The sequence below is a fragment of the Leptinotarsa decemlineata genome, unplaced genomic scaffold, assembly GCF_025532065.1.
Source record: "Leptinotarsa decemlineata unplaced genomic scaffold, Ldec_3_MD MMD2_P_RNA_scaffold_12, whole genome shotgun sequence".
In the NCBI taxonomy this organism is placed as follows: domain Eukaryota; kingdom Metazoa; phylum Arthropoda; class Insecta; order Coleoptera; family Chrysomelidae; genus Leptinotarsa; species Leptinotarsa decemlineata.
The window spans coordinates 3,795,948-3,813,734 of NW_027412526.1; the positions used below are offsets into that span (position 1 = coordinate 3,795,948).

A 17,787-nucleotide genomic window follows, 5' to 3' on the forward strand; every position below is an offset into this window, starting at 1 on the left:
AGGTTTCTTATTCGATGTATCCAGCTACTATTTTGAACGCACTCTCAGATCACAAAACACTAATTTCAACTTAACACAATTTTTTTCAACTATTACGCATGTGTATCTTTCAAGATCAAGAATGCAAATTAAGGTGACTTAACACGTTCTACCTCCTTGTGAAAACTATTTCCCTTTTCCAAAGTACCCTTTAGATCAGGTAATAACAACAAAGGTATATTTGGGGGAGGGGATTACTGCCTACTTATTATACAGTAGATTCAGGCGGTATATTTTGTTGAATATTTCTGCTCGTAAATTCCATCAGGGCACATTCTGTGTGAAAGTGAAAAATTCTAGATGTTTTGTGTATTCACCTTTTCAGTGAATCTGTACCTCTTAGGTACCGTTGAATTTAGAAATTTTCTTTGTTTTGAGGTTGTGTATTTAATCTGAACTGTTTTCAAGGTTAAGTCTAAGCAACAACATTCATATCATTGTATATAGATATACAAAGTTTATATCTATCTTAGCCTGCTCAGTCGTAGAGTTTGAGCAGTACTGGGTTAGTTGGTGTACTCTTTGATGCACGTGAATAACCTTTTTCTGTGAACTGCAAACACAGAACAAAAACTCTGCATTTTAGCTCTATGAATAGAATTAATGTCAATGTCAGAAGAATGTGAAATCTGACAGGAAAACAAATAGATTTGTTGATATTTTGAAAGAATATTGCTGTTGTATCGTAGCTTGGAATATATAACATTGATTACGGCAAACTGAATTCGTCTAAGTTTTTTTAGTCTTATGATATTTTTAATTCTCATTAACGTATGGTGAAATTATACTGTCAGCATGTCTTTTGGTAGAGGAAACAGCGATTTCCCGTTGGAAGCTTTGAAAGTACATGGCCCCAACTATTTAAAACACGCTTTAACAAGTTGTACGGACCCTTTGAAGGCTATAGAAGAGTTTCAGGTACTGGTGTGCTCTGAGTTGAAGTTTCATCTTTACATTAGTGTTGTAATTATGGAAACTTGCTATTTTTTATGTAATGTGTTTTAGGTTACCAATGGCATTCTGCTTCCCTCCCTGCGTCCAATGTTACCCCTTTTGGACCTTCACGGTGTCCGTCGACTAGATTTTCATATGTCCGTTGTGGAGGTAAAGTTCCAGTAAAATGGTGATTGTCAAAATAGATGTTATAAAGAAAGGTTTTAGATTTCTACTTCTCCATCTTGATACTGAACTCTTTTGGAAAATATAGTGGTTCTGCTAACTTAACATGTGTATAAATCTTAAACTGTTACGTCTTTACTGTTTTTATCTAAAAAAATAATGACTTTCCAAGAAATTGCTCAATGTTTTTTGTATTACATCATTTATCAAGATCACATACATCTGCTTGACAAGCGACAACAAATATATTTCAGGAGCTCCGAGAAAAACTCATAAACCACATCAATGAAATCGGCAAGCAAGAAGGCAAAGAACGGGACCACAAACTCAAAGAGCTCCTAGTGAAAAGCTTCCCCGTGGTCAAAGTGAAAGCCATGAGGCCTATCGTGATGGCTATTTTGAAGAACACTCCTCAAATTGACGATCACTATTTGAAGGTGTTAGTGAGAGATAGGGAGCTGTATAACGACACTGACACTGAGGTGAAGAGGCAGATTTGGAAGGACAACCAGTCACTGTTTGGTGACGAGGTATCTCCGTTGTTGAGTCAGTACATTAACGAGAAGGAGAATGTACTGTTTGACCATACGAACCTGAGTACGCAGTTTTTTGGGCCTTCGCCGAAGGTTAGTAGCAAGCGGTGTCATTCCTAAGTGTGTCATTGGAATTTTTTTCAAAACAAACGATAAAATTGCTCACTGCATTATATCAGGAAATTTACAATTTATTCGGAACTGAAATGTTCATTTCATCCATAAAATTCATACAGATGATGAATAATAATATATTTTTATATTCAAATAATTACTCTACCTATTTTCCAATGGTCTACAAATGGGTGAATCTTGTTGGGCGTTAAACACTTTTTATTATTATTACTATTATAGTTGACAAGAGTATTTTAACAAATCTTCCCAATTCTGTGTGTATTTTATTATATTTCCAATAATAAGTCTTCATAAGTTTTGTATTTGTACTTTTTGTAACCTGATTTGTCTTGGACTTTGTCAATAAGATACAAATAATAAGAACAAAAAGTAAATTTCAATTTGATTTGAAACGTTCGATAGTGTACGATTTTAAGAGTATATCTTGTAGGTTCGCAGACAGGGTGGGGTGGTCCAGAAATTAGCGCACATGATTGGCAGCAGCGTCAAACTCTATGACATGGTACTCCAGTTTCTCAGAACTCTCTTTCTGCGTACTCGGATCGTGCATTACTGTACGCTCAGAGCAGAACTGCTAATGGCACTCCATGATCTGGAAGTTCAAGATATTATTTCCGTCGATCCTTGCCACAAGTTCACTTGGTGTCTAGATGCGTGTATACGAGAGAAGAGTGTCGATATCAAGAGGTCCAGAGAACTTCAAGGGTTTGTGCCAATATCATTATCATACCTTAATGATTGTAATATGGACAGGATTAGCTTGAGCTTGATATCATGTAACTTTTTGTTGAGCTGTGTTGATGTAGATATATTTTATGAAGACTTCAAAAGTCAGTGTGAGTCAGTTGTTGACTCAATTGCACCAGAAAGATCATACACTTTGAAGTCAAATAGTGTACCATGGTATAACAACGAGGTTAAAATACATCGTGACAAAAGAGATTGGACTTATAAGATTTTCAAAAATTGGAACCACTATGAATTTCTTCAAAATAAATGTGTGAATTTACTGAAACTCAAAGAAAAAAACCACTATTATGATAAAATTGATCAAAATAGGTCAAATCCGATGATTATGTGGAAAACACTCAAACAGCTCGTGAGTCTAAAAACTAATAGCAATACATTCACTGATGGTATTTATTTCAAAATAAATGGTCAGTCATTCATTCATAAAAATAATCTAGATATTGCAGAATCATTTAACAATTATTTTATTGATAGCGTACAAGAAATTGTGAACACTATTGATCAATCTGATTTACTTCATGAGAACAATGTTATATCGATTAACAACTCCTTCGAGAAATTCAAAGTGTTGGAGTTGGAAGATCTGTCTAAATTGATCAACGGAGTGGAAATGAAATACAGCAGTGAGATACTTAATTGCAAACTTATTAAAAATACGTTTGCTGTTATAGGACATGCATTGTTGCATTTTATAAATACATCTTTGAGCACTGGCAGATTTCCGAAAGAGCTCAAGGCCAGTGTCCTTGTGCCAATTCAGAAAGTCCTTAACACAAATAAATCCTGGGAATTTAGACCAATCAACACTTTGCCTTGTATTGAAAAAATATTAGAACTCGCAGTTCGTAATCAACTTATTGAATATCTAGAAAATAATGATATTTTACTAAAATATCAGTGAGGTTTCAGAAAAAACCATTCATGTGAGTCTGCATTACAAGTCAGAATATCAAAATGGAAAGAATCAATAGATAAGGGACAGTATATTATAGCTGTATTTTTAGATCTTAAAAGAGCTTTTGAGACAATTGATCGCCACATATTACTAAATAAACTGCAAAATATTGGTATCAGGGAAACTGTTTTGTTATGGCTGACTGATTATTTATCACAACGCAAACATGGAACCAAAATAAAGGATTCAGTGTCATCATCTCGCAATGTCATTTTCGGGGTACCTCAGGGGAGTGTTTTGGGACCTATATTATTTTTAATCTACTGGAATGATATAGATACCATCCATGGTTGTGATTCCATGAACCTTTTTCAGGAGATGATATAGAAACAGTAGCTGATCAAATGAATAATGAACTAAGAAATGTTTTCAAGTACATGAAACGCAATAAACTGAAACTCAACACCTCCAAAACAAAATATATGATCATATCAACTGGTTATAAGCTATCACTCATCAACAATCTCAACATAAGATTACAAATTGCAGGTGATGTAATAGAGTTCGTAAGTGAATTCAAATACTTAGGTTTCATGGTGGATAATCGTTTATCTTTTCTTGCCCATTTTGATTATATATACAGGAAAATTACTAAAAAAATATATTTTTTTTCAAGAATTTCATCTCAGTTTTTGATGTACTCAAAAGGTACATTATATAATTGTATAATCCAACCACATTTTGATTATTGTGCTAGTCTTATATACTCATTTGAGCAAAATAAGGTATCGGCTTTACAAAGGTTACAGAATCGTGAAATGAGGATTATTTTACAAGTGAATAGGTATTCCAGTATATCAAACATGTTAAGTACATTGCAGTGGCTGTCTGTTTCCCAAAAACTGTACGAGTCGCAATTATTTTCTTTTTTAAACTAGTGAATAACTTGCTTCCAACTCATTTCGAAGAATTCTGTATATATATAGAACTCGGATCCATAATCACTTAACAAGAGCGAGTAGTTCCCAAAAATTCCACCTTCCTCTAACTAATTTGACTAGCACGATGAAGTCTTTATTTCAAAATAAAGGTTTAAATGAGTACAACAAACTCCCACTTTCGTTGAAAGATTCAATCAATGTTTTCCAATAAAAAAAAAACTCATGAACTATATAAAATTTCATTCTTGATTTTCTTTTCTTTTTTCTTTCTGTTTGGTAATATATTTATTATGTATATCCTCATGTTAAAACCATTCTGGAATCATTGAAAAATGGTTTTTATTATTTTTTTTCTTCTATCATATCATCATTTCTGTTATTTATGTCATTTATTTATATATTTGTCCTAAAAAAAATCAATAAATATTATTATTTATCATTTTCGTAAAAAGATGACGTAAAAATCCAAAAACCTTTTTTTTCTTCAATGCAAACTTTGTTACGTTGTCTACTATAAACATGTCAAGTTTTTTGGATTACTTAATAGAGTTATCAATATCAAATGCATTCAATGTGTAACAGCAAATCCTTGTTTCTATTCATCAATTATCCATAGATTTAACAGTCTCATAGCGAATAAAAATTTTCACGGCAGGTTCTTGGACAACGTAAAGAAGGGTCAGGAACAGGTCCTCGGGGACCTTTCAATGACTTTGGGTGATCCTTATGCTATAAATTTCCTAGCCACCTCTGCCATCAAAATTCTCCAACATCTCATTCACAACGAATCCCTAGCCAGGGTGAGTATGCTTTAAATCCGGCTCGAAGGACCGAACATATCAAAACCCTTTATTTTTCTCTAGGAAAACACCATCCTGATCCTTCTCTTGCGGATGTTGGCCTTAGGACTGAGCGCCTGGGTGATGATCGACTCGCAAGACTTCAAGGAACCCAAGCTAGACAGTCAAGTTGTGACGAAGTTTCTGCCGGCTCTAATGTCGCTCATGGTGGATGATCAAGTGCGTCAGCTGTCAGGAAAGCTCCCGCACGACGAGAGAGAGGCTGCCATTACTGTCATCGAGCATTCGGGGCCTCTGCCTGATGCGGTGGAGGCCTATCTGCAAGACAGTACCGTGGCTAGCATACTGGCTATGTACTATACGTTGCATGTGGCGAGACTCAAGGATAGGGTGGGACTTTTGAGGATTCTGACTGTTTTGGCCAACTGCAAGGATGATAGGGCGTTCGAGGATCCTTTCTTGCATTCGTTTGTGAGTATTACTACCTCATATTACCCTATTAGCTAGGTATTATCTTTTTATATTCAGAAAAAAATGTATAATTCCTCAATTTTTCTTCAACAGGTCTGCCTCCTGATCCACAACGGCGACGAATTCCAAGCAGAAGACTTCTGCACGGCTCTCTTCGATGAATTCTTCTTTGCCGGCCTGTCTCGAGACAACGTTACTCGACACCTGCTGAAACTGCTGTGGTACGTCCACCAAAAACTACCTGCTAGCAGACTGCACACGCTGATGAAGGCCCTCCAGCCGACTCACCAGCATAGCGAGAAAGTCCACAACCTTTACAAGCTGCTGCAGGACAAGATTGTGTCTCAGGAGGAAGCGGCAATCCCAGTCGAGATGGACATCGACATCAATTCGCCTCTGATGAGCGTTCCGACGCCTGCCCCGTACCACCACACTCTGTAATTATGAGCTAGGGTGTGGAGAAGAATTATGGAACGGTTCGTATTGAAGTCACAAACATTGATCTTCCTTGGGAAATTCAAAATGCATTCTGGCATTAATAAGATCCTTATTTCTCTTGCAGAGAGGGAACAATTGAAAATGCTTACCGAAATTGCTTTACTATGAACTCAAATATTTCATGAAAAGATGTACATACGAAATAAAAAATTTTGAACTACCTACACACAGGTTTACTAAACCTAATCTTCAGTATGAATGTTCGAATTTAGTCAGAATATAGCTTCGTATTCTGGATATGTTAACATAAAATAACTGTCTAGGGAGGATCCAGACTATTCGCAATACTGTCAATCAGAATCAACTGAGCTTCAACTAGAAAACATTCTCTTTGATGGTGGGTTTCAAATCTTTACCCAGGGATCGTGAGTCGGGCGCACTTTCCTTCGCATCAATTAACCACTTCATAGATTGTATGACTGTCACATATAAACCTTATATTTACTAAAATATGATTAGGTGAGTATGCAATCGGTTACCTCAGCTTCTGTCTGACTAGTTTAGTGTTATTTCATAATAAAACCTAATGGATACCAATAAGTAATAGGTACAACAAACTGAGAAAAACATCATTAACCAAACAAAAAGAGATATTTTTAATCTTCATTTATTCATCTAAAACAACTACTGTAGGAAACGCTATTGGAGATAACTCTTGACTTCAATCACAGTGATTCATGCATAATTCAAAGGATATAAAATATAGCTAACCCAACCAAACTATATAGAGCAAGTATCATTCCAATTTGAATAAGAATATAACATTTTTTTATGTACATCATTTCTCACTAAAATTTCATAAATTTTCCTCAAAGACGTTTATGAATAGCTTTTGCTGTCTCTAGACGCTTTTATCTGGAACATCTCTATGACAGCCTTATGTGACTTTAATAAACGAAGATGTCCTCACAGTTACGTTTGTATGTCACCATTCAAATTTTGTGAGTTTTTACTCGATTTTGAAATATTTTGATTTCATCACTATCACCAATGAAATTATTGGAATTACAACTGAAACTTCAATTCTTTCGTAATGCAAAATTGAATTTTTTTTATTTTTAGACATACTCAAAAACGTATCGTCCCCTGGCGGTATCTGGTGGACAAATAGATTGTTACTCAGAGTAGTAGCGGTAGTAGTTACTTCCCTCGGTTCCAGTTTTCACAGAGAGGGCGTTTCACTTATCAAAATTGAGGTATCTCTTGCCTTGTGGGGATTGGTTTCATTATTATTGTTCAGGAGACAAATTTGCACTAACTTTTTTATTGTCGATAATTCATCATGATTGAAGTCATACATGATGTTGGTTGCATCATTATTTATATATAATAATTGTTGTGGTCGGTTTTTTTTGAATGTTCATAAGATAACCAGAAATAGTACAAGCATTTGGAGAACTTTATTCAAATTGATCTTATTATGTGATGCGACCCCATGGTTGCCAGCTGCGGTAAAATAATGACATTTGACATCTGCTAATAAATAAATAACCTATCTTTCCGAGTTCCTTCTGCATTTTCATTTTTTGTAAATGAGAAACTGATTTCCAGAATATGTCTGAAAAGAGATTTCCAGTCGTCCTATATGAAGTTGTGGCTCCAGAATGAAGAATAAGTTATGAAGAAATATAAGATGGTCTGTCCCAATTATGAAAATGCAGAAGGAACTCAGAAAGATAGGTTATTTATTCATTAGCAAATGTCATTATTTTACCGCGTTGGCAACAATGGGGTCGCCCAGGTACGACATCTATCGGAAACTTATACAGTAAAACAAAACCCACAAAGCATGTTCTATGACGAAAACAGTCCTGTCAGATGTTTTTTTATATTGTTATCGTCCGTGGTCCACAGATTTCAAATTTCAACAACTTGTTGTGAACTTTTCATTTGTTGTTGTGGTCTCTTGTGCTTTCCGTAAGTGAAAATTAATTCATATCACCTATTTATATTTTTTATGTTTATAATGAAAACATCACTCTCACAAATTCACATTTGAATAACTAGAAATACAAAAAACCCCATAATAATAAACATAACCTATGTTCAACATTCAGTTATTTTGATAAGCTGTTACTTTTGTATAGAAGGAAGATTTTTGCAATAGAGTAAAAAATTGCTCAAGTTCAGAAATAAATGAACAATAGGAAGCTTGTGGATTTGCTTCTGTCAATATGTCTTACCATTTCTCAATAGAAAGTACTGAAATCAATTTAACAACTACGTTTCTTATTATCAGGTAATGCCTTTATTTTCATTGTAGGGCTACAGCTTCTTGTAAGCTAAATAAAAGTCATCTGATCTGCTTTTTTTTTATTCATCAGTATCTAACCTATTTTCAACTACTGCATCTTGTACCAAAGGTACAAGTTGCTTCCTAGACATTTTTATATTATTTACTTTCAAACACACAATATCAGTAAACTCAGTCCTCACTTCACTCAAGGATAGATCATATCCTTTCAACTTCTCACTATTCCACAACTTCTGAAGCAGGTGATCCTTCAGGGCTGAACCGGTACTCTTCCAATAGACAGCCACATCTCTTTTGACACCATTCGACGCGTCTAAACCTACGAGAACCAACAGGGAAACTTTATAGTCGTCCGCAAAAGTCTTGATGGCATCATATGCGCCAGACACTTTCAGAAAATTTTCCACGAGCATCGGTAGGCCTGGAACTGGAATGTCTTCTACGATTTTCAGGTCTTTATCAAGCATTTGCCGTGGGGTGAGATTGGAGACATCTATGTGGGCGTCCCAGAGTTTCTTGTATAGTGATTGCCTGTCTTCCGAGATCTGAAAAGTATTTTCCAGTTTTTTCGCGATTTGCAGGTCCAGTTCTGTGGTTCTGCCATTCTCGAGAAGGAGAGAGACTGTGTCGTAAACTATTGTTTCTAAAATTCAATTCAGTTGAATAAAAAACGTTGGTAAAAGGTGAAGATTATGACAAAAATGAGAAAACATTTTGAGGGTCTCACTTGTTTTTGGAAAATGTTTAAAAATAGTTTTATAATAGAGTTTGCAAAATCAACATGAAGGACCATCAACTCAATGACTAATTTCAGTATAAAGGAAAATTAAAAAAATTAGTTCTGTTGATTTGAATGGAAAGCAGATAAAAGACTACTGAAATTTGTGAGATTTACAATGATCACTTTGTTAACATTAGTTATATGACTACTGAGAAAATAAAAAGGAAGAGTTATCCAAAATAATTTTTTTTGACAACCAGTAACTTATGCCAGTAACATGAATGGTGATTTGAGTACAAAACCAACTAAAATCATCAAATCAAAAATATCACCACTGGTAGAATTCTTCAAAATTTGAAAACTGCCAAGGTTTTGCCAGGTTTCAAAAAGAAAAGATGCTAACAATTATAGACAGACTTCTGTTTTAAGTTTTATATCCATAATTCTCAATAAAGCAATTCATATTGGATTTTTGAACAGACAAATTATCTCAGAAGCTTCCTCAGGCGAGTATTTATGCTAAAAAAGTAATGTGAGCCACCAAAATAAATATTTAGTCAAAAAATGATGAAGTTTCGTTAAATACAAACCATATATCATATAAGCGAGTTCTCTGGACAATAAAGCTGCATCCACTGCTAATATTTTTTCCGCTATCAACGTTGAACAAGAACCCACTTGTTGAATGTTTACTTCTACATGCTCTTCGTTCCAATTGATGGCAGGATCTCTGGGTCTATGGTCAAATATTTGCACAACAGTGTCTTTTAAAACTAAGTCGTTTTTTGATAAAACATGATGGTCTACCAGCGTACTAGTAACCTTATTCGTTTTGCAAAGTCTGGTGAAGTCAAGTTGGTTTCTGAAATAATTTTTGAAAAATCGCATTATGATTAATGGCGTATCGGAATTTACAAACCTGTAAACCAGTAAATTCAGTGGAATTTTGGCTTCTCTAAAGACCAAGCAGTTATCGGGACGTTGTAAAAATTTCTCTTGGGAAACGTTCTGTATGGGAACGACTAAAGCATTTTTGGGAATTCGAAGAGTCTTATGTTTATGCAAAAAGTAAGCTAAAATGACTGCAGAAACGCTGGAATCTATATCACATGATTCATTTCCAATCACAATGTGTATTTCTTCACCATCTTTGATGTTTTTCTACAATGATCAGGTTTTTGGGTATGCTCTGCCATTAATTTCAAAATACATACCAGTTGTTCTTGGATGTGATTCAGGTATTGAATTAATTTGTCCATATTTCAAATTGAAATACCATTGAAATTTTCAATTCAAACAGTTTGAACTACTAACCTTAGAACTTAGATGCATGTCAGTTAGGATATCGTCTAGCGACAGCACCTGTCGTGAGCAGGGGAAATTATCAGCAATTTAATGAAATATTTTTCTCATACTTTTGAACTGTCTACAGTACTTCTCAATGAGTTTTTTCGTTATTCAAGTTACAGGAGTTGACTAAAACTGGACCGTCTACTGGTACTAACTTGGTTAATAAAGCAAACGTCGAGTAAAAGTGTTGTGGTTTGTGCGATACGGAGCAACGGATTATCAATTCTAACTATCAAAACGAAATGAATCAATTTTTTGCTAATTCATTGAAGATATCGTAGTAAATCGTATGTACACTAAATACAAACATAACTGTCTGAAAATTATACTAAATAATTACCAATTCTGAAAAAATTTACTTTAAATTAAAATACTCAAGGTTGATTGACCTAATATATTCTTAAATAATTTTTATTGCTGGCTGTTTATATTATCATTGCTATTCTGGAAAAAATCTTGTCATCACAAAACTGCGTCTAGCCAATAAGTTGAAATAATAACAAAATATTTCCACATTTGTAATAGTTTTAGGCAATTAGTTATCGCCTAGCAATGAGATATGAAATTTCAATTGACCTTATTAAGTGATGCGACCCCATGGTCCATGGTTGCCAACTGCCGTAAAATAATGACATTTATTTGAAATTTGCTAATGAATAAATTACCTATCTTTCTGAGTTCCTTCTGCATTTTCATCTTTGGGACATAATTGGGACAGACCATCTTATATTTCTTCATAGCTGATTCTTCATTCTGGAGCCCCAACTTTATATAGGACGACTGAAAATCTCTTTTCAGACATATTCTGGAAATCTGCTTTTCATTTACCAAAAATGAAAATGCAGAATGAACTCAGAAAGATAGGTTATTTATTTATTAGCAGATGTCAAATGTCATTATTTTAACGCGTTAGGCAACCATGGGGTCGCATCACAGGTCAATTCTTTTTTCACCTGTTGTGGAGTTCATAACTCGATTATATTCTGCAAACGCCAATCTGAAATATATTTTATGTTCTGTGGTCGTTATCGGCGTGCCCGAGGCGTACCCAAAGAGCTCCGTTCCGAAACGACTGTAACAATTCAACTTCAAAGAAAATGCTTTGAAGTCGTTCAGTACACTCCACAAATGTTCTGGGCGACAACTTGAATGCAGGTCAATACCATTTGCAACATGCTTTTCAAACGAATATTTGTTCATTTATGATGCTTTTTATCATTTTTAACAGCAATACTTTTCTAGTAGACGTTACTTTGTCTGAAACTGCGACGATTATACCAAAGCTACTAGTTCTCGACTTCATGAGCTCCATTTTGGCTATTTGACATATATGCTCTATAATATTTGTTAATGATAATGATAATTTGAATCGAGATATTCTAATTCGAAAATAATCGATAATTTGAACTCGATTTGACCTTGAATTTGAATAACTTTCCTCAAACCCGAGCGCCTCTCATAGTTATTTGTGAACATTGAAAAAAATAAATAACAATTATAATATAGTCGACTCCAGTAACGATAAATTATCAATGATAGTAAAAAAACTACTCCAATTTCTACCACCTGATCAATGATTATAATGAAAATAATCCTTAGAAAAGCTTCGAATACTTAAATTTTGGCAATTGGAGGGATATCTTTGAGAAGAGCAGTAACTCTCCGTTTGCCCACCAGGTACCGCCAGGGGTACGTTTTTGGCGGGTCTGAAAATTCGGCATTTTCAATTTTATATTATGAAGAAATTAGTTTTATTTGCAATTCCGAACAGTTTCTACATTTCCATTTGGGTCAATGTACTAGCTGGAATGAAAATATTTTGGAACTGAGACATAGGCTTGTTCCCTATTGTAGCTTGGAGTCATTCACTACGAACATACGGTGCACATACTTGAACACTACTTTGGTTCAGTTCCCACCAGAATTTTTTTCGTTGCTTGTTGTTACGATTTTTTGTTATCACCACCATCAATTCCGAGTGTTGTGGCGTTGTTTCGTATGAGATAAAAAATAAATTCAAAAATTTTCGCGACGATTCAACATGAAGCGCAAAGGAAGAAAGTCCCAGAAAAAGGAAGAAGGAAATTCTAACGGTGTGGAAGACCAGGCAGAACAAAATGGTGAAACGTCCGTAGACGAAGACCAAGCACCCAAAGACAAAAAGAGAAAGGCATCGAAGAGCGGCGGTAAAAGAAAAGATGAAGCTGTTTCGACGGAGACCGAACAATCTGGTGAAGAATCCGAGGTTGAAGTAAAGGAGGTGGGTATTGCTTTGTGCTTTGGTGTAGGGTGAGAAATAAACAATACCAGGTAATCAAACAAATACTTTCTTGGAGAGGGACGCTGACACTAGTAGGTCTAATTATACAGTGCGGACGAAGAAAACCCCCCTCCTTTTGAGCATGACTAAATTTAAAAGACATAGGATATCACCATTAAATAATGTGTGAAACATTCGGGAATAGAGTACAAAATTAGCCAAACATTATTATCAACATTAAATTGTGTAAACAAAAGTATTTTTTCCCTTTAGTTCTTATTTGAAATTTGTTGACATGTAATAAATATTTAATTGCAAGGTATACACTGGCAGTTGGACATAAATACATGTACTCATTAATTCACAAATAAATTGCCAATGTATTAGCGATATTTGTTGCCTTTTTCAGAGCTACCATAAAAGTATATAATTAATAAACTAATAACTTTTTATACATTTCCATAAAACTATAGACGATGTCGTTCTTTATTCTTCTTAAAAACTACCTGACATATTGAAATTACACATCAAAATGTCCATTGAAATTTACAAACGGTCTGCTGTTGTACTCGTTATTATGAATCAATATTCGTCGTGCCAGTTCAAAGATAAAGTAGTAGGGTTTTTGGTTTGAATACTGATAGGATCATAAAGATCTTTGTGCACTATCTAAAGGTAGTTTTGTGTGTCAACAAAATATTTCTACATATGTTGTTCGATTTATGGTAGTCCTACTTTGAGTTTACCCATTTATCTTCACTGATTATTCAAAAAAACAGTTTATGTGAGCCATCTCCAAAAATTTTCCCCCTGCCGATAATTTCGGTAGAGTTCAAATCAAAGATGTGACTCGAATCAAAGTGATGTACACTCAGAACTGTTTTGTCATTATTTTTCTTGTAAGAGTCGAAAAAATCATATTCATGTTGTTTCAATCGTTTTTTCAAATATTGTTCGGTTTGTCCAATGTATGTCAATATATAGTGAAAAGTTATTGTTGGTAAACGTTTAACTAGTTTTATAATCCCTTTGTATATAAACATGAACTTGTGATTGGTTGATAGATCAGGTTGGTATTCTGATTTGGAGTCGAAGCTGTTTTGGCTTCCATTAGAAGGCCATAAAACCAGAGCGAGCCACAAAGATAATTGTCCTCCTGGTTTTCAACTGGACATTATGCCACTTCCAACATTATACATGAATCTATAAAGTTTCACTGGAGATACATGAAAATGTTCCTAAATTTGCTAGACACTGCGACAATCACACATATGGTATGAGTCCGCAAACTTATTGGACCTACTCAGACACAAACTAACAATAAGTTATAGTAATTCGATGAATTTACATCTCTATAATCATCAGGAATCAGGACGCTCGTCCTGGACGCCCCAGCATATCAACAACCGATGAAAATGTTGACAAAATGAAGAAAATTGTTATGGAGAATCATCTAATCACTATTACATTAGTTGCTGAGGATGTCATATCGGGAGCTAAAGAGTTAGGTTATACTGCGGCAAAAAATATCTATTTTGCTCTCATTGAGTCAAACTTGAGGTACACAATCGAGTTCTGGGATTCGTGTAGTTTTAAACTCTCTGAGAGTGTATTTTTGCTGCGAAAGCGAGCGGTGCGGTATTTGTGCCAAGCAAATAGGTTGAGTTCCTGTAAACCTCTTTTCTATTACAATCTGACAGAATATTTTAATGGTGCTTATATGTAATAATATAATATGTACTTTTACCTAGATGTGATTATATGTATTATTTTCATGTAATTATGTAATTGTATATTTATCTGGATGTAGTTATTTACATGTTCTCTTTTTACCAGTGTTTGTCAATAAGGTCCTGTATCTTGGAAAATAAACACACACTCTCTCTCTCTCTCTCTATGCACTAACATTTTATTTTAATGATTTTTAATACGTAATATCAATTACGGTTTCGGTAAGTCAACAACACAAATTAGTTTTTTCTTTTTAGAGAAAGAGACCGGGCCGAAAATCTAAAAAGCCCTCTAAGATACCTACCGAAGAAGAACAGCCCGAAGCAGATGAAGTCGAAGAAAGTGAATCCGAGGTAATGACCATAATTTCAAAGTGCAAACATGTAGCACAATAGCTGATATTCTTATTTTTTTTCACAGAAGAAGAAATCAAACAAGAAAGGTAAAAAATCACCTAAAGCACCTTCTGAGGAAGATCAAGACGAAGACGACGAAAGTCAATATGAGGTAAAGATTTTCTCTTTGTTCTTTCAACAAGAAATCCGTTGAGAATTTAATTACCTTATGATCAGCATTCAAATTTATTCAGGTTGAATCCGTACTAGATGAGAAAATGATCGGAGGAGTCCGACACTATTTGATCAGATGGAAGGGTTATGAAGAAGAGAGTGACACTTGGGAACCTGAAGACACCCTCGAGTGCGCGGATCTCATCGTAGAATACAAAGAGCGCAAGAAGAAGGGCAAGGCTGAGAAGGGCAAAAAATCGCCCAAAAAAGATAAAAAGGAGCCCAAACCGGCCGACTGGGACGAAAACGAAGACTTCGAGGTGATATCCGGCTCGAAGGACCAATTATGTGACGTTATAATTTGTCTTGATTGCAGGTGGACCGCATTCTGGAGGTACATCACAAACGGGATGGCAAACGGGAGTTCCTAGTGTCCTGGAAGGGGTACAGTCACTCCGACAACAGTTGGGAGCCGGAAGAAAACATGGATTGCAAGGATCTGATAAACAGGTTTATGGCGAAGGTTGAAAAAGCGAGGGAGATGGACGAAAAGGAATTGAGAGTAAACAGGAAACAAGTGCAGCGCTACACTCTCAGCATGCAGGAGAGGTCAAGACGGTTGAGCAAGAGATTCAGTGGTAAAGAGAGGTGAGACATTTTTCTGACGTATTTATTTCTTAGGTAATTATGGAAAAATTACAACTCAGTTTGCTGAGAAAGTGATTTTGGTTTGATTAATATTTGGTTTCAAAGTGATGACTTTACTTTTTTTTAAACTGCTTGAGTTGATAGTTTTTTTCATAAGAGTGAGATGCTCTTTTTACGGATTTTGGTAGAAGAAAGATTTCTATTAGGGCATGCATTTTTTTTCTTTTGGTAGATATTTCAGAAATGTTGATGTTTTCATCATGAGATCTGGTTGGAACTCATGCAGTATGTGTTTGTTGTTAGAGATTGGGGCAGGTCTCTTCGTCGACTGGAGAATGACTACGTCTGATTTGTTTTGCAAAACTACCTCTAAGAATAATAATTTTCGGGGGCCACAGTAGTTGAAACAATTTTGAATTACTGTTTTGTAAGAATTCTTTGCACACGAATGTAAAATAATTCGATGATGGTTTAATTATTCATTATAAGAAGTGTGGATTTGTCAGTCATTTTTGTGTCAGAAGGTCCATTCCTCTGATAGTCATAGGGAAGTAGAAAACTAAATTAATTTTTTGAAAATAAATCTCTTCTCTGTTTTTTTCTATGAATCGAAGGTATACCTCATTTTTGTTATTTATTAACGTATTCCAAAAACACTTTATTGTGAGATTTTCACTAAATTGTTTTACAAAAACGCAACACGTGTTTCGCCATACAGTGGCTTCATCTGGCGTGTCTTTCAACTAATTCTACACATTCAATACTAAATATATATATAGTTTATGGAGTACCTGAAATCAAAGTACCTGTAAACGAAGTACCTGAATTTTAAGTAGCTGATATTTGACCTGAGTTTCTAACAAATTAAATTACCTGCACTTATGTTCCATTTTCACATTTGAAAAAATATATTCAGTAACGGAGAGTTATTGAGTTCTAATTGATCATTCAGTAAATTACCCGAATTCCTGAATCTATTGATTTCTAAACATTCTAGAAGATTAAGTTTCAAACTCTTCTCTTCTAAATGTAACACCTCGTACTCATGATTGAACTCATGTCCTTCTGCTAGAGGATTGTTTGCAAATGTGGAATTGGTCTTTCTATTTACAAAACTACTTCTATGTTCTTTAATTCGTTGGAAAAATGTTCTTCCTGTTTGGCCAATATACAGTTTTGGACAAGAGCCACAAATCAGCTTATATACTCCTGATCTATCCGACACCAAAGTTTTGTCCTTATTGTTTTTAATAAATTTACTTAGGTTATTATTCGTTCTATAAGCTACGTTTACGCCTTCTTTCTTCAAAAAACGGGCAATATTCCTGTTTGGTTCCCCCACATATGTCAATGTCTTATAACTAACGTTATCGCATCTTAAATATGGGTAGACCAGATCCATGGCTTGCTTTTGTCGTTTTTTGGAAAGAATGGAGCTTACAATATCTACCTTATAACCGTTATTAATCGCGATTTGTTTGATCAAATTCAGCTCTTTCTGAAAATCCCTATCAGACAGTGGAATATTCAATAATCTGTGAAGCATACTATTGAATGCAGCAACTTTATGCTGGTACGGGTGTGTGGAGGAATTATGTATGTTATTTATTGTTATTTTTTATTACAGGGTCCAGTACCATGATGCCGAGTAACCTGTAGTACAACCATCTAATTTTAAGATACTGGATATCAATGTGTTTAATCCTTAGAGTATATTAATGTAACACAGAAATTTATTATTAGAGTGTTATTACTATTATTTGACCATAACTGACTAGAATGTACACACCCTTAGTAAGGTTTATTTGAGAATTCAAGATTTGTTTAATATTTTCATATTAGTTTTAAGTTTGGCAAATGAATAGATATTTTATTATTGTATGTCGTAGACAAAAATTCGAAGTACATACTTGTTTTCCTTTGAAACGAAAACTTGTTTCGAAACTGTTTTGTACTCCTGGAATCAGACTTTAAATAAATATAACTTTCTAAATTATAGGTACAATTTTTTTTTCAGCCTGACTACTACTTTCATAATTGTTTATTAGAAAAGTATTTTTCTTGATCACGCCATCTATTTTTCAATAGCTGAACTAACATAAGAGCAGCTTCAGGTATTGTATACTAGAGGGT

General features: G+C 34.7%; 3 protein-coding genes across 3 annotated transcripts; 2 read left to right on the forward strand and 1 right to left on the reverse strand.

Annotated features, from left to right (window-relative positions):
- Positions 1 to 549: 549 nt before the first annotated feature.
- On the forward strand, positions 550 to 6,345 carry NELF-B (negative elongation factor B). Its single transcript, XM_023160808.2, has 8 exons — positions 550 to 710; positions 744 to 957; positions 1,045 to 1,143; positions 1,413 to 1,784; positions 2,257 to 2,531; positions 5,068 to 5,212; positions 5,276 to 5,683; positions 5,777 to 6,345. Exons 2-8 carry the CDS (start codon positions 835 to 837, stop codon positions 6,122 to 6,124), a joined length of 1,770 nt encoding a protein of 589 aa, XP_023016576.1. The 5' UTR covers positions 550 to 710; positions 744 to 834; the 3' UTR covers positions 6,125 to 6,345.
- A 1,790-nt stretch (positions 6,346 to 8,135) lies between these two features.
- pn (exopolyphosphatase prune) lies at positions 8,136 to 10,938 on the reverse strand. The gene is made up of 4 exons (XM_023160820.2): positions 10,371 to 10,938; positions 10,076 to 10,317; positions 9,747 to 10,018; positions 8,136 to 9,078 (listed from the first exon to the last, which is right to left on the reverse strand). Exons 1-4 carry the CDS (start codon positions 10,413 to 10,415, stop codon positions 8,495 to 8,497), a joined length of 1,143 nt encoding a protein of 380 aa, XP_023016588.2. The 5' UTR covers positions 10,416 to 10,938; the 3' UTR covers positions 8,136 to 8,494.
- Positions 10,939 to 12,390: 1,452 nt separating this feature from the next.
- Positions 12,391 to 17,650, forward strand: LOC111505912 (uncharacterized). Its single transcript, XM_023160809.2, has 6 exons — positions 12,391 to 12,766; positions 14,755 to 14,850; positions 14,918 to 15,004; positions 15,087 to 15,326; positions 15,383 to 15,654; positions 17,282 to 17,650. Exons 1-6 carry the CDS (start codon positions 12,548 to 12,550, stop codon positions 17,304 to 17,306), a joined length of 939 nt encoding a protein of 312 aa, XP_023016577.2. The 5' UTR covers positions 12,391 to 12,547; the 3' UTR covers positions 17,307 to 17,650.
- The last annotated feature ends 137 nt before the right edge of the window (positions 17,651 to 17,787 follow it).